This window comes from Rhinichthys klamathensis, unplaced genomic scaffold, assembly GCF_029890125.1.
Source record: "Rhinichthys klamathensis goyatoka isolate OS25496 unplaced genomic scaffold, OSU_Roscu_1.1 h1tg000135l_1, whole genome shotgun sequence".
NCBI lineage: Eukaryota > Metazoa > Chordata > Actinopteri > Cypriniformes > Leuciscidae > Rhinichthys > Rhinichthys klamathensis.
The window spans coordinates 92,950-110,920 of NW_026606670.1; the positions used below are offsets into that span (position 1 = coordinate 92,950).

A 17,971-nucleotide genomic window follows, 5' to 3' on the forward strand; every position below is an offset into this window, starting at 1 on the left:
CACTGTGCATTGATCGCACTGCATTTTGGGGTTAACAAGCTGACACTGAAATAATGATGAAAAAGACCATTAAGACATCAAAGCCCGTGGTCCTCTCACAAACCCTAGCTGGGATGTTTCCAGCAGGAAAACATAGTCATTTTTACAAACAACCTGGGCCTCAAACAAGGCCAAGTTTTGGGCCATTTTCAAACGAGCTGTCGAGGGTGTCTGATTTCATAAGGCAAGTCACAGTATCTCTCCCACACTGTGGCTGAAGTCTAGTCCTGGGCTGCTTTAAGATCGATACCGAGGTCCCTTTCCAGACAGAGCCATTATCGATTTACCTTCTCCCCTAAAGAACATGCTGGCCACTATGTCATTCCCAGGTCGATCAATAAAGGCTTATAGTGCACATTTTGGGGGATAAAAAAAAGGTGAATTGGGTTCAAAAGTTGCAGTTTTCTCTGTTGCCCTCTAGATGGCCCCCTTCAGCCTCTTGTATGTCATTGTTATAATTCTGCTCCATGCTGCTACAAAGAGGATATACAATACAATCAGAAAATACAAAAATATTGGTGATAAACCATATAAATCATTTTGACTTTAATAAATATAAAGACAAAGTTGATTTTTGGACTACTTTAGGTAAACAGTTACATGACAGGCTACTTTACATCAGTCGGCAAACAATTTGTGGTTAACAAGAAAACAACAAATTCATACATTTGAAAATGCTGGTGATGATGTGTAACAGAAAATGTAAACATTTCAAAAGAGGAAAGCTTTTTAAACAAAACATAAAAAATTCAATAACCGTCATCATGACTATCAGGATGTGATGGATGGATCAGTGTTTTATTACATGTTGATGACATTATTTTTCCTCCCTAGTCTGAGTCAGACATTTGGGGAAGCTGGCCATTATTCTCTCTGGATGAGGCAGCCTAGCTTGCTAAATGATGTAACCTGTTCTCTCACTGTGGATAGGAGACCGAATAATGCATACCTGCGTAAGTAAACATACTGTGTAATTAACAACATTAAATAAGTCACCAAAAGGCATGTATTGTGTTCCAAAGTTCAGCAGGGAAGTGCCTCCCTCATATCCCAGGAGTCAGTTGAGACTGTATTGATCCGATGAACTGCTAATTTCTTGGAAAAAAAGAAGAAGAAAAAAACAGCTCAAAGAAAAGCTTTTCTGCCATGTTTGTTTTGGAAGATGCCCCGGGAGGGGAGCATTGTGGGAAATACATTAGAGGAGCGTGAAGGATTAAAGCATAATGGGGTTTTGAAAGCACCATGCTCTATAATGTACAGTCTACTTTGCAATAGTGCAGATTATGTTGTAGATCAGACTTTTAAGGGCAAGTAGCCATTATCTGTCAGATATATGGCCAGTGTGACTAAACTCCCGGCTATATGATGAGCTTCCATTAGCCGGACTGGTTGGTGATTACACTCCAGCTCCAAAGGGCTCTTACAACGTAAGTGATGGTGCTAGTGATCAGCTGATGTTAAGAAGAACTGATGAGGGGACACTGAACAAAAATAACCAAAACAAAAAATGCTGTTATCAAATGAACTGCACCAGAGTGACACTATTTTAAGCTCGTCTTGGCCTGAAAAATTTAAACTCTGACCTCAATCTTGGTTCTATGATGAATACAGGCAGTAAATTATACAAACATGTAGTAATTGGCCTGCTTAACCTTAGATACTAATTAACATTTAGACTGAACTGTGCAAATTAGAGTAAATTTAAGTGTTGCTGATTCTCAACTTAAGCAATTAGTGTAAAAAAATTTACTTTGAAATAAGAGTATAATTTACTGAGGATTATTAGACAGTGATGATCACCATTGATTTTATTACAAAGGAGGCTTGGTAGCTCTTGATTACAGCAAGGTTACATCTTGCACATTATAAATATATATATAAATGCCTCTAAAATGAAATAATTAGTTTACATGTTGTAATTAAGCAAATTGTATGTTTAGATATAACGCCACCCTCCCCCGTATAATTATTTTTTAAGTGTTAAACTTTAAAAACGCCTTAAAATAGACCAGCAAAATTCTGGCCCCGACTAAACTACTGTATATGCAGATTAGGTTCTTATTTCTTACTGTTAAAACCAGGGCTGTCAATGGATTAAAAAAATTATTCATCTCAATATTTCTATAAAAAAAAAGATAATCTTATAATAATAATAATAATAATATCAAATTATATTTAAAATAAATGCATTAAATACAATTATAACTTTGACAGCCCTGAACTTACACAAACCATGCTAAATTAAAGTACCTGTTTTAAGATGTTAGTTTGTTTTCTGTATTTTTCTTAGTAGCAACCAATCTTCTTCTCTGACCTCTCAAGTTAAAGGACATTTGAGGCATGACAAACATGACATGTTTAAAAGTACTCTTAAGTGGGCAGTGTTAGATGTACACGGCGTGTTTATTTATCTGTTTGTCCAGGCTCCTGAACTCAGTCGTCACTATAGTATCATCACAGCTTCACTGTTTCCCCTCATGTCATCAAGTGTATTCACACTTTGAACAAATGGTGCTTTCTTTGTTTGTTTTTCCGCAAAAGGACTCCACTGTTCCACTAAACAGTGATCGCTTGAGATCACCGGGTGTAACGTGTCCATTTGATTAGCCATGATACTCTGTGTTTTCCATGTTTTGATTGTAAAAGATGATAAACGGTGGGCTTCCAATTTAGACCTTATGTAAGCAATATGTAACAATGCTGAACTCAATTTGGTTTTATGGAAAGTGAAAAAGTATATCAAATGCTCCTGATCTCACTTCAGTATGATTTTCAGTTTTATCTTGCAGTATACACAAACTCAATAAAAACGTCTGTAGCTTCCTAATACATTCATGCTTCCTGTTTTACACCTTCCTCTAAGCAGCCAGTATCATGGAGGGCGGCCTCTGGTAGCCAATATGATCCATTCCATCATGCACTGTGAAAATATTGCCTCAGTACATGGCATTATTGGAGACCCAAGGCTAGGGTTTCATAGATTGATTGTACGCCTATAGACTGGTTTCAGATTACATAAAAGGACACTGCTGGATTCTTGAGAGCTCCCTTGTGGCATAGCATGGGTGACAGAGGCTGTTCAGAGCAAAGGCTGAGAAAATCGTATAAACTGAACATGTTTTTAACCCTTTACTTTTAATTACTCTAACAGACTACTTACTGTCTGCAAGGAACATTCACAGGATCCTTATTGCTGAACATTAAAAACAAGTTCTCCTCACAATAACTGCAGAAACAGCAGAAAAAGTGTGTATAACCTTTGCTCTTATGTGTTTGGTATTGATTCTTTAGCGCTGTTGGCGGCATTCTTGGTTCTGGCTTCTGTCGCTGTATTTTGGGCCTCTTTGCCTTGTATACTCAGGTAACAATATTAGCTGTTTTTCTCTTTCAAATTTGAGTAATTGCACTACCGTTCAAAAGTTTGGGTTAAGTAGGATTTGTTTTTTTTAGAAATTATTACTTTTATTCAGCAACAATGCATTAGGGTTCTCAAGTCTCACCGTCACGCATTGGCCGTGAGACACACGCAATTCAACCAGTTCACACGCTCACACTCCACACCGTGTATTTCTCACGTTACTGATCCACTTTTGCGACACGAACCCTGAGAACCCTGCATTAAATTGATCAAAAGCAACAGTAAAGACATTTATAATTTTTCAAATGTTACAAAAATCCTAAAAAACTGTATCATGCTGCGTCCGAAATCGCATACTGTATAGTAGGTACTACATTTAGTTTTTTTTTAACTTACTTTGCAACCAAAAAAAAAAAAAGTTTTATAATATGAAAGTGTGTAGTATGAATGAAATTCGAATGTAATATATCCGCCATGTTTTCATTATCATGTGACCTCTGGCATCAGTTGCATCGCTTCACCTCCATTCAAAAATCCTCTCTTATGTCCTCATGGGATAGTAAAGTGTCGGACATACTACTTTGCTCACATACTGTTTTTCGCCTACTATTAACTGTACATGGAAGTAGGCATATTCAGACACAGCGATAACCTTAACAAATATATTAAGCAGCACAAGTGTTTTTAACATTGATAATAAGAAATGTTTCTTGAGCACAAAATCAGAATGTTAGAATGATTTCTGAAGGATCATGGGACACTGAAGACTGGAGTAATGCTGAAAATTTAGCTTTGTCATCACAGAAAACAATATTACTATTTTAATTGTATATTTTTGATCAAATAAATGCTGATTTGGTGAGCATAAGAGACTCTTTCAAACACACAAAAAAATTACTGAATTTTGAATGGCAGTGTATGTAAACCGTTTTTTTTTTTTTTTTTGTGTGTGTGTGTGTGTTTTTCATGTTTGAACACAACATTTGTTTAAGTTGAATGAATGTTTTATACCTCTACAGATGCAGCTGTACACAGAGGCTAAAGAATCGAATCTGCTGTCACAGGTCTCAAAACTCCATGGAAATGGTGAGGGCAAAACGGTTCATGCATCATAAAATAGGAACATATGTTATGCGTCAAACACTGAATTTGTTTATGGTTAGTTCATAGCAATCCTAATCTGCAATTTCCAGGATGATCACATCTAAAATGAAAATGCCTCATTGAGACGTCTATGGAGCCTTGTAGTGGATATAGTTTAATTTTCTGTGGTATTGCATTGCTTGATTGTCCTGGTCTGAAAGTTTGATTAGCTTTGTCTGTGGCCTATCATGCAGTTGTTTGGAGAGCCAGAGCAGGAAGAGGGTAATGCTAATTTCTTTCTGATGGATCTCACTGCCATCGTAAGACCATATGGTGAATGGGAACATCTTCCTTTGGAAATGAGAGAAACTATTCATGCTCTCCAAACATGCTTGAGGCTGCTCACGCTACCCAAAAATGGGCAAAGCCACGACTGATTTTTAGATTTAATTTATTTGGAGTTCTTAATCCAGAAATCTTAATTTCCTCATTTGACACCAATTCTAATCATTATTCTATTAGTTCTGTGCAACATTGTCTTAAAAATATATATGCTATTATCGTTTGTATACAGTATATACATAGTACTGTGTGAAATTATTATTTACAGACAGTTATTTGCAGTATTTTTACAGTATATCTTTTGCTGTAGTGTGTCAGTAGGAAATATCAGTTTACATTTCCAAACATCCTTTTTGCCATTAATTGTAATAATCCAGTAAGATGAGGAGTCTGACAACAGCCGGTATGATCCACTCAGAGTTCTGATCTCACCATCATCGAGTCCGTCTGGGATTACGTAAAGAAACAGAAAAAACAGAGACATACAAAATCCAGAAGAATGCTTGAAGAAACCTACTGGCAAAGCTACCTGAAAAACTATGTGCAAGTATACCTAGGACAAAAGCTATTTTAAATGCAAAGGGTGGTCACACCAAACATTTGATTTTGTTAATAGTAGTTACTTAATAATTAAAATCTATTTTGGACATTATTTTTTAAAGCATCCTCTCTTTACAGTATTTTTTCACAAGTGCCTAAAACTTTTCACAGTACTGTAGCTTTGCAGGAAGGTTTCTTCAAGTGTTTTGGAGGTGTTTCCTCTGGTTTCCCCTGTCTGGATTATCTTGGTTTGTGTTTTTTAATAAACTGTTGCTGCACTTGGATTCTCACCTTTCCTCATTAACAATTATATATATTATATTACATTATGGCCCGGTTTCACAAACAGGGCTTAGATTAAGATAGCACATTTAAGTATCTTTTAGAGGAAAAAAACATTACTGGTGTGCATCTTGAAACAAATCAATGGCACTGACAAATTTTAAGATATGTCAGTGCAAATTGCTTTCATTTAGAACAGCTCAAACATGCATTCTAGTCTGGGACTAGCTTAAGCCTTGTCTGTGAAACCGGGGGTATATATTTAATACCATTTTATTGTAAAATATATATTTTTTAAAGTATATTTAAAAAAAAAAAAAAAATATATATATATATATATATATATATATATATTACAGTATATAAAGTACACTCACCTAAAGGATTATTAGGAACACCATACTAATACTGTGTTTGACCCCCTTTCGCCTTCAGGCCTTAATTCTGGCATTGATTCAACAAGGTGCTGAAAGCATTCTTTAGAAATGTTGGCCCATATTGATAGGATAGGATCTTGCAGTTGATGGAGATTTGTGGGATGCACATCCAGGGCACGAAGCTCCCGTTCCACCACATCCCAAAGATGCTCTATTGGGTTGAGATCTGGTGACTGTGGGGGCCACTTTAGTACAGATTCGAGCTTTGTGACATGGTGCATTATCCTGCTGGAAGTAGCCATCAGAGGATGGGTACATGGTGGCCATAAAGGGATGGACATGGTCAGAAACAATGCTCAGGTAGGCCGTGGCATTTAAACGATGCCCAATTGGCACTAAGGGGCCTAAAGTGTGCCAAGAAAACATCCCCCGCACCATTACACCACCACCACCAGCCTGCACTGTGGTAACAAGGCATGATGGATCCATGTTCTCATTCTGTTTACGCCAAATTCTGACTCTACCATCTGAATGTCTCAACAGAAATCGAGACTCATCAGACCAGGCAACATTTTTCCAGTCTTCAACTGTCCAATTTTGTTGAGCTCTTGCAAATTGTAGCCTCTTTTTCCTATTTGTAGTGGAGATGAGTGGTACCCGGTGGGGTCTTCTGCTGTTGTAGCCCATCCGCCTCAAGGTTGTGCGTGTTGTGGCTTTACAAATGCTTTGCTGCATACCTCGGTTGTAACGAGTGGTTATTTCAGTCAAAGTTGCTCTTCTATCAGCTTGAATCAGTCGGCCCATTCTCCTCTGACCTCTAGCATCAACAAGGCATTTTCGCCCACAGGACTGCCGCATACTGGATGTTTTTCCCTTTTCACACCATTCTTTGTAAACCCTAGAAATGGTTCTGCGTGAAAATCCCAGTAACTGAGCAGATTGTGAAATACTCAGACCGGCCCGTCTGGCACCAACAACCATGCCACGCTCAAAATTGCTTAAATCACCTTTCTTTCCCATTCTGACATTCAGTTTGGAGTTCAGGAGATTGTCTTGACCAGGACCACACCCCTAAATGCATTGAAGCAACTCCCATGTGATTGGTTGATTAGATAATTGCATTAATGAGAAATTGAACAGGTATTCCTAATAATCCTTTAGGTGAGTGTATATTATAAAATTTTCTAACTGAAACATTCTTAGCTTAAATTGTTTTCATGCTAATTAAGTGGGGAAAAAATAGATTTAAAGGCTCATTTACAAATGCGTCTTAATAAACTTACATAAAACCTGGGTCTTAAAATTCATACTAAATTGGTTGTTTTTGCTTATTTTAGGAGGAGGCAAATAATGAACATTGTGTGGACAAAAGCAAAACAAAGTCATCCAGATTGAAGTCACTGGACACATTTCGAGGGTATGTGCCAAAAAAAAAAAAAAAATTATTTTGACTAAAACGGTAACAACTTAATTTTGTTAATATTTATCAGTTGGCCACATTCACTCAGAGAATGTATTGTGAGACTAAGGAGATTGCAAGGGGTCACAGGCTGGACATACACTCACTCGAGCCATTGTTTCTAGTGGTCGCTCTAGGCATCATCTCTAATATATTTTGCTTCTATGGTGGGGAACAGTGGATTGCTGTTGAGTAAGGGTGATGTGATTTAATCGGGAAGCCCAGCAGGGCTTGATAGTGGCTTGGGGGCAAACACATAAGCACGCCTCTCCTGAAACAGGAAGCTGCTGTGGCTTTGACCTCTCACATCCCAGTAATTGATGTAATAATACAGGCATCATATCAGCACATATTCAGCAGGCTGTAGATCTGGAGCTGTGGAGGATATGACTTTCCAGATCGAGATTTGTGTAATGGATAATCCATGTGTGTTGCAAAAGTGCTTTTCAGATAGCAATCAGGAGTGGCAATTTGTACTATCAATGACAGTAAGAATGACAGTAAGCTTTTATGTTTCTTAGAATTGCCCGTCACCATAATGTTTTCCCCACCTTTATATGTGAAACTTTTCATAAATGTTCCATTCATATCCATAATGATATTCCTTGTAAACCATAGTGCTGATAAAAACAGATGTTCCACTCAGTCTACACCTGCTTTTGCTCTTGTATATGAAACAGTCCATTTCCTTGTTAAGCCTAATGGTTTTATCAGTGTGGCTGGAGACTCGTTCTTTGTTTCACCGTTTCCTTCATTTCAGCCTACGTATTCTGTAATCTGTAACTAATGCTGAATTTGAATATGATATAGACATCATCTCATACATATAGACTCAGAGGATGACATCACAGCTGGCTTGTCAGGTCTGTTGATTCATGATGTCGAAGTAATATTGGATTCTGCAACAAATGCATGATGTTTCACAAGAGCTTTGCAGTTATTGCAGATCCAAAACAAAATCAACACTGTGGAAAGTACACATGGGATCCCTGATTTGGCTATACGTGGAACTTAATAATGTCGGTAGATGTCTTTGGCTCTCTGTGAGAATATCAACCCAGAGAAAGCCCGTAGTGTTTCAACTCCCTTGCTGTATAACATGAAATATGGCCTGTCCAGCAGTGAGTCAAAACTTTTCACTGAAGAAGAAGCATCTGTCATCTGCCCACCGCCCTGGTGAAATTGTTGCGGCTACGTTTTTCCTCAGAGCTGAAGAACAGCGCCCTCAATTCATCAGATGTCATCAACATGATATATAGTATAACTGTAGACTTTGTTTGCATTTTAATTTTTTTAAAAGGATCTGGTTTTTCATCTCGCCAGCCAAAAGCCTGCAACCAGTTTCCTCATATTTGTGATTACAAATTGAGGTTGGTGGTTTTGTAATAATGATAAGTTACACTAACAGCAAATGTACCACAACAAAATGTTCCCAATTAGTTAAATATACCCAATACTTTCCTAAGCAGGAAACTCCTTACTTTTAATAACGGGTTTAGTTTTGTTTTTGATGTTTGGCATTTACTATGTGATTTGGATGTAAATCGTACTTCTGTTGCAACTCTTCTGTTTTAATAATTTTTCATAATTATGTTTTACCTGTACTAGTTTTATTTGATATCTCAGGCTTTTTACTGAACTGCAGTACATATATAAATCACAAATGTGCCCATTCAGGGATTACAAAGAGCTATATCTGTGGGATAATATGACAATGACAAATATACTCTGGGAGTTACTGCCAAAATATATATATTTTTACTATGGTTAACAACAATTGATAATGAGAAGCAACACAAAAACACAACATTGTTTTACTGTCTGCTGCAGTTTTTTGATTACATTCAGGTTATGACATTAAGACAAAGGGAGCTTAAAGCTATAAAATATTTAATGTCCACTAGAAGGCTTTTTTTTAGAAGATTGAACGCCTCCCTAACACTGAGGGTTTTTTAATTAAAATGATTGGCTATAACATGCTATATAGCAAACATTGTGCTGTAGTCTCATCTTGAAAATGACTTCACCTTTGTCTTTGTTACTATGGATACTAATGGATGCAGTCGCAAAGTGTGTGTGAAAGAGAGAGAGACAAGAAAGACAAAGACATGCTTACTTTAATAGTGCTCTTTAGAGGATGGCATGTGATTAAAATCTTGTATCAGCAGGTTAGGCCTAAAAGGAGCAGTAATGGTCTCTGTTCTGATCTGCTAATTGAATTTGGTGAGGAAAAATTTAGATCGTTTAGATAGAGTGAAGTTTATCTGAAGGTCTATACAGTGCTTTGGTTTCTCAGTATGTTCTTATACTGAGAAACCATAGAGAACACACTTCAACACCATGATTTACGTGTTGTCAGTTTAATAGCTGAGGGGTTATCTCTGAGTTTGATCACCAAAATCAGTTTCATGTCCACAGGTATATTTTATGCCGCGTAGTGCAAACATGCATTTTCTGACATGCAATAAAAAACATCTCCTGCTGCTGCTGCTAATTCAATGTAGTGTTCCATCATGCACAATAAGTTGCAGCTTGGCTTCGTTGCTCTAAGTTACACGTCTACAATAAATTACAGCCGATGGCTTTAGTCAGCACTTCTGGGTGGGGCGATTCAGAGGACAACCGTTCATTTCCTGAGTGATTCATAATGCTTAGGTTGCATTACCTTACACAGCATTTCGTCTTTGATATATAAAACAAATGCTAAACCCTCTTGCCTTATGATGCATAATACTGATACAGTTTACCTCAAATGTACAAGTGAGAGTTGAGGGACCGGATGATATTTTATAAAGATATGTTTTGTTTGTTTGTTTGTTTACAAACATATATACAGTTTGAAACTTTGGAGTCAGTCTCTTATGCTCACTAAGGCTGTATTTATTTGATCAGAAATACAGTAAACATATCTTGAGAATTATAATTACCATTTAAATAACTGTTTTCTATTATATTATTTAATATTTTAAATGTAATTTACTGATGATGCCAAATCTGAATTTTCATCAGCCATTACTGCAGTCTTCAGTGTCACATGATCCTTCAGAAATCATTCTAATAGGATGATTTGGTGCTCAAGAAATATTTCTTATTATTATCAATGTTAAAATGGTTCTGCTACTTTTTATTTTTGTGGAAACCATATTACAATTTTATCAGAATCCTTTGATTAAATAAACATTATTTATTTTAAATAGAAATCTTTTGAAACATTATACATGTCTTTATTTGCCACTTTTGATCAATTAAATGGATCCTCACAAATTAAAACTAGAAATTTTGTTAAAACGAAATATTACTGACCCCAAACTTGTGAATGGTAGTGTTGTAGGTTATAAATTATAAGACGTCAAAAGTCTTCTGACTGCCTTGTTTGAATTCTGATCATTAACAATATCCTCCTGGGACCCAAGAATAGACTTTTGTTCACTGTAGTGGACATTATATTTTAGTGAATTTCTCTGACATCATACATGTCACATGACAGAACCTGGGTGTCCTGTAAAGAGCACATCCAGGACTTTTGAGAGATACCAAATGTTTGGAGGTTTCACCATGAAAACAACTTCTCCTTGGTCTTTAAAAATGTCTGACATTAATTTAGTGATCAAATGTAGCATTCTTATGGAAATATGATAATATATTGTAATTATATTTAAATTGGACTACTTTTTCAAATTGTATTTCATAAAACAACATCTCAGGAAAATGTTAAGGGGTTTCAAATAAAAAAAAACTTTCTGTTACAGAACAGGGCATTGATTTCAAACGTGTCCACTGTAGAGGACATCAGGACTAAAATCATGTTTATCAGGCATTCTGGGAGACACAACAAGTGAATATGGAAATAATTTATACATCAATATTCCTATGAAATATTAGATATTATTATTAAAATGTTGCCAATTATTACTCCAATTTTTACACTTCTTTTTTCATTAAATGTTGCTCCAAGAACACATTAATGTGCAAATTAGATACAGTGTATAGATACATTGCATTGAATGGGAATATTAATTTATGGCCATTTTACCCACATATTGCAAAAAGTAAAATGGTGTATCAATTCATTCCATTATTTCTTTCATAACATAGTTGAGAATAATCTTTATACAAATTTTGGTTGAAAAAATCCTGAAACCCCAAAATTTATTGGTGATTGAAAAAAAACCCCATTGTTTTTGCCTATACATATAATTTCATGTCATTTTATTTTTTAAACAACTTAGTCCTGGCGTCCACTACAGAGGACATAGCATAACGTATGAATAAAATATTATTTTATATATGTGTTTTTTTACCATTTGTTTATTGTGCTCTAAACAGTGTGATGACATGGAAAAAAACTAAATTCAAAAAACTTTTTTTTTCTGGGTCTCAGGAGGATATGAAACATTAAAGGAGCATTGCGGAAGTTCTGAAATTTCTTACCGTTACTGACACCAGTGGCCGTTAGAGAAACTGCAGCCAGTCTCATGCTCGTTCTCGGTGCACACGCTCGCACGCTCATTGGCCGCACTAGATAAGGCTTTTTTTTCTTTCTTTTTTTACGAGGAGTTTCCGTGGGTGTCTGGATTGTGCTGGAGGCTGGTCGCTTCTTTCCGTCCGCAGAGTCCATTTGAAACACTACTCCTAGCGATTGTGCTGCTTACTAATGGCTGCCATACGGATGTAAGCCCAAGTAGACGAGAACGCGCATGACGTCACATTTTGTGAATTTTCACGCCAATTCGGACCCGACTCCTCCACACAAAATTGAGCCTACAGGCTGATAGAGGCAACCGTGGTGGACAGTCAAGGGGCCCTATTTTAACGATCTGAAACGCAAGTGTCAAAGCGCAAAGCGCAAGTAACTTTGTGGGCGGATCCCGGCGCTGTTGCTATTTTCCCGGCGGGATAAATGCCTCTTGCGCCTGGCGCAAATCTAAAAGGGGTTGGTCCGAAGTAGCTTCATTATTCATAGGTGTGGTTTGGGCGTAACGTGAAATAAACCAATCAGAGCGTCATCTCACATTCCCTTTAAGAGCAGGCGCGCTTGTTCTAAAGCGGATTCCTATTATAACGGCGGATTTGCCAGGCGCGCGCCAGGAGCGGTTCACAGCCGAGGAGAGCAACGTTCTCGTCAGGGCCGTAAAACACAGAGAAGTGACATTGGGGATGGAGAAACCCACCCAAATTAACTTCTGTTAAACAGGCGTATGATAATTTGCGTAAATGTGTAAGCTTCATGTATGCTTTTACAATAAATTATCTATCTATCTATCTATCTATCTATCTATCTATCTATCTATCTATCTATCTATCTATCTATCTATCTATCTATCTATCTATCTATCTATCTATCTATCTATCTATCTATCTATCTATCTATCGTAGCCTAATAATGTATGATTTGCAAAAATGAAAACGGCTGCTTAGATGAGAGAATCAAAGTGTATGCGCGTTGTGCACACGCTACATTGATTATGGTCAAGCATGCGCCCTTAAAATAGCTTGATGAACAACGCGCAACGCGCCACTGACTTTAGACTACTTTTTTTCTGGTCAGTGGCGCAATTGTTTTATAGAACAGCAAAATAGCATGAGGGAAAGTTTGCGCCGGAACACGCCTCCTCTTTGCGCTGAACCGCCCCGGGGAGCGCAAGTGTATTTCTTAGTTAACCGACGTGCGTCTGTGGAGGGAAAAGTCCGCTTTGCGCGGGTGCAAAATAGGAATGATACATGCGTCAGTGTACAAAGTCATTTGCGCCGAGTGCAAGATAGGGCCCAAGGTGTCATTCTTTCTATTACATTATGGTTGGCTCATCAATGTACAAATGAAGACTCTATCTTAAAGATTTTTTAAGTAAAAACCTACACATAGCCCCTTTAATAGACTTAATATTTGCTTAATATTCTTTTTGGTTAATAGCCTATCTTTACTCTGTATTCTGTATTCTATTTTCAGTGTCGTTTGTGTTTACAGATTCTCCCTGACGGTCATGGTATTTGTGAACTATGGAGGAGGTGGTTACTGGTTCTTCCAACATGCACCATGGAATGGTGGGTTATTTTGCTGATAGGTTACATAATGATCTATGATGAGCTTTCTAATTGTTACTCTATACAGGGCTCCATATTGCAACTAAACTGACTGCAAATGTGACAAAAAATCAGGAAAACTTTGTGTGCATCTATAGGCAGTTTTGTCAGATATCAACTTCTTGTGTTTCTGAGCTGTGATGTCCAATTTGTGAACTAATGAATTTGTATTATTGAGTCAGTCAATGAGATTCACAAAACAGTGAATCGTGATGTGATTTTTGCTTTTGTCTAGTTTGAAATGAACCAAATAATCATTCACCCAATGAGCAAAAGTACTTATTTGTTGAGCAGGCTTGTAATTTTTTTGACAAAAAAAATTATTTGACTCCTAAATGCTTCATTTTAACATGTAACATGTGCAACCCTTGTAGCTTGTTTTTCTTTTTTTTCTTTCTTTTTTTGGCTTGGAACAGAGCTTGCAATACACACTTATGTGTTCTAAGATATTAAATGTTTTTTTATATATATAAATAAATACCACTAATTAAGGGCTTCCAATATGAAATGCAAGGCAAAATGATACATCATAAATCTATACAGACTACCAAAGACCCAATGATATCAAATACTTACATTTAAAGTGCTTTATTGCACCTTAATTCAGCATGAAATTTATTCTTCAAATCTACAGCATGTCGTTTGGATGAACATCCTCAAAGGACGCAGATGAGAAGGGGTTGCATGTTTAATTTTAATGGGGGTCTATTACGAAGCACATCTCCTGGAGTATTCACAGATGAACTCAATTTAAGGATCATAATGGCCTCTTCATCATATCAGCAGAATTGTATTGATCATAAGGGAAAGCAGATGGATTTTCATATTACTGTGAGGCCTCCTCTGTCATGGCTGTGTGAGCATTTATAAATCATTGCTGTCTGAAAATCGAAAAATAATGAGAAAACAATGTTTTTAAGGGCACACAATCTTTTATCATCAGTTATTATGCTCTTAATGACACCATTTGTTTACAATTAAGTGTGATTATATGGATAAAACTTATTTTGTCAGTCATTCAGCATTTAGATTATGCATTTACTACGTGTCAATCAAACAGCCAACTTTCCAGCAACTGTAGACAGACATGCACCAGAAGTGTGTGTGGTTTTCATGCGTGAATGTCTTTTTCCATGTACGTTACAGGTCTCACAGTAGCTGATCTTGTGATGCCTTGGTGAGCTGCCAGCATGTACTTAACGAATCGATGGAGAATTATTACTTTCCATTTTGGAGATTAATATGGAAAAGAGTGGGACTTCAGTCCAACAGTTTGGATCTCCCTTCAAAACCATTCAGATTTAAGGCTTTTCCAACCCAGTACTATTTATAATGCTTTGACTATGCCGATAAATCTTTCTTTCTCTGAGAGTATAAAGCTTGTAATACCCGGTTACTTCTTTAAAAAAGGCCAAATGCCGCATCAGCCTTAAAGGGATAGTTCACTCAAAAATGAATATTCTGTAATCATTTACTCACCCTCATGTTGTTCCAAACCTGTATGAATTTCTTTCCTCTGTAACACAAAATAAGATATTTTGAAGAATATGGGTAGCTAAACAGTTTCTGGTCCCCATTGACTTCCATGGTAGGAAAAAAAATACTATGGAAGTCAATGGTGCCCCACAACTGTTTGGTTACTGACATTCTTCAAAATATCTTATTTTGTGTTCAACAGAGGAAAGAAATTCATACAGGTTTGGAACAACATGAGGGTGAGTAAATGATGACAAAATTTTGGAGCAAACTATCACTTTAAATTGTGGGTTTAATTGTTATGGAAATGTTTAAGGACAAAGGTTGTTCATAGAAAGTTGTGCACACTCTACCATTTATTCCTTCAATGTTTTTTGACATACAAAAACCAGTAAAACAGAACTGCTTTAAATATTGCATTAACCAGGGCAAATATCCCAAAAGCACACATATCAGTAGTGATGCCCAATGTTGAAATGACACAGTATGTTTCTGTATGTTACAATAATACTGTCTTTAATCCTTTGGCAAGGTTTGTGTTCATCATGGGTACTTCTGTAGTGCTAGCATTCAACTCGATGCATAGAAAAGGTGTTTCATGGCTACAGCTTCTTCGCAAGGTTACTTGGAGAACCATCGTCCTGATACTCATCGGGTTCTGCTTCATGAACTACAGCCCAAGAGATGGATTTTGTGAGTAGGCTATACATACATTATTTTTCAGTCTTCCTCTACAACAGTTGTTGTTTTATTTTATTTTATTGGTAACACTTTACAATAAGATTCCATTGGTTTACATTAGTTAACATGTACTAACTATGAAAAATACTTTTATTAAAACTGAAAAAAAGCATTTATTAGTCTTATTTAATGTTAATTTTAACTTCGCTAACATGAACTATTAAGTTGCATTTTTTCTAGCTAACACTAACAAGGATTAATAAATGCTTTAACAAATGTTTTGCTCATATAGTTAATTAATGCATAACTATAACTAATGGGACCTTATTGTAAAGTGTTTTCATTTTATTTTATTTTATTTTTGAGGGACACTAGGGACATTGGATCACTTGGTGCCCCAGGACAGATAAAACATGTTTAACTGCTTAATAGTTTTTATATAAATGTCAGATGGAATAGTGATACAGTTTTTGTTTAGGGAGGGGTATTCAGGTTTAAATCCTGACCTAACAAGCTGCATCTGATCTGCCAGTGATGCTGTTTTGTTGAATGAAAAAGAGCATCTTTTTTATTTTGTGTGAGAAATTTGTTTACATTTAAAACTTAATTTTCATTGATATATATATATATACACTCACCGGCCACTTTATTAGGTTCACCTGTCCAACTGCTCGTTAACACTTAATTTCTAAGCAGCCAATCACATGGCGGCAACTCAGTGCATTTAGGCATGTAGACATGGTCAAGACAATCTCCTGCAGTTCAAACTGAGCATCAGTATGGGGAAGAAAGTTGATTTGAGTGACTTTGAACGTGGCATGATTGTTGGTGCCAGAAGGGCTGGTCTGAGTATTTCAGAAACTGCTAATCTACTGGGATTTCCACGCACAACCATCTCTAGGGTTTACAGAGAATGGTCCGAAAAAGAAAAAACATCCAGTGAGCGGCAGTTCTGTGGGCGGAAATGCCTTGTTGATGCCAGAGGTCAGAGGAGAATGGCCAGACTGGTTCGAGCTGATAGAAGGGCAACAGTGACTGAAATAACCACTCGTTACAACCGAGGTATGCAGCAAAGCATTTGTGAAGCCACAACACGCACAACCTTGAGGCGGATGGGCTACAACAGCAGAAGACTCCACCGGGTACCACTCATCTCCACTACAAATAGGAAAAAGAGGCTACAATTTGCAAGAGCTCACCAAAATTGAACAGTTGAAGACTGGAAAAATGTTGCCTGGTCTGATGAGTCTCGATTTCTGTTGAGACATTCAGATGTTAGAGTCAGAATTTGGCGTAAACAGAATGAGAACATGGAACCATCATGCCTTGTTATCACTGTGCAGGCTGGTGGTGGTGGTGTAATGGTGTGGGGGATGTTTTCCTGGCACACTTTAGGCCCCTTAGTGCCAATTGGGCATCGTTTAAATGCCACGGCCTACCTGAGCATTGTTTCTGACCATGTCCATCCCTTTATGGCCACCATGTACCCATCCTCTGATGGCTACTTCCACCATGTCACAAAGCTCTAATCATTTCAAATTGGTTTCTTGAACATGACAATGAGTTCACTGTACTAAAATGGCCTCCACAGTCATCAGATCTCAACCCAAAAGAGCATCTTTGGGATGTGGTGGAACGGGAGATTCGCATCATGGATGTGCAGCCGACAAATCTGCGGCAACTGTGTGATGCCATCATGTCAATATGGACCAAACTCCCTGAGGAATGCTTCCAGCACCTTGTTGAATCTATGCCACGAAGAATTGAGGCAGTTCTGAAGGCAAAAGGGGGTCCAACCCGTTACTAGCATGGGGTACCTAATAAAGTGGCCGGTGAGTGTATATATATATATATATATATATATATACACACTGTATATATTGTTTTGTTTAGTAAGTTTCTTTGAAAGTCCAAAAAAGTCAATGGTGCACATGCACAAAGTTTGAATTGACATGATGCATCATCTTGTATTGCATTGGATTTATCATAGCACAATAGAAAGCAATAAATCTCATTACTGTTGTTCTATTCTGGGTGGCAGTGACTGATACCAAACAAAGAGTGACCTGCACCTTTCAATCTGACTGTGAACTTTTCCTCACGTAATACAAAAGCGTTACATATCTAAGTCACCAAATCCTCGTTTTACAAATGAAGTCCATTAGCCTCTGTTAATGATGGAAGAGGAGAAGCCAAAATGTCTAATCGGGGGCCTCAGAGCAGCACATTAGGACTGTCGGGGTTAAGCAAGGA

The 17,971-nt window shown here is 37.2% G+C and overlaps 1 protein-coding gene across 4 annotated transcripts in view; it reads left to right on the forward strand.

Moving 5' to 3' along the window:
* Window positions 1–17,971, forward strand: part of ret (ret proto-oncogene receptor tyrosine kinase) — a 63,214-nt gene that overhangs the window by 1,096 nt on the left and 44,147 nt on the right. For all 4 annotated transcript variants that reach the window (XM_056257046.1, XM_056257044.1, XM_056257045.1 and 1 more), the window contains 7 exons: window positions 874–992; window positions 3,331–3,400; window positions 4,417–4,483; window positions 7,359–7,438; window positions 13,446–13,522; window positions 14,708–14,738; window positions 15,570–15,730. In XM_056257046.1, coding sequence (XP_056113021.1) covers window positions 874–992; window positions 3,331–3,400; window positions 4,417–4,483; window positions 7,359–7,438; window positions 13,446–13,522; window positions 14,708–14,738; window positions 15,570–15,730 — 605 coding nt within the window. The remainder of the gene's footprint in view (window positions 1–873; window positions 993–3,330; window positions 3,401–4,416; window positions 4,484–7,358; window positions 7,439–13,445; window positions 13,523–14,707; window positions 14,739–15,569; window positions 15,731–17,971) is intronic.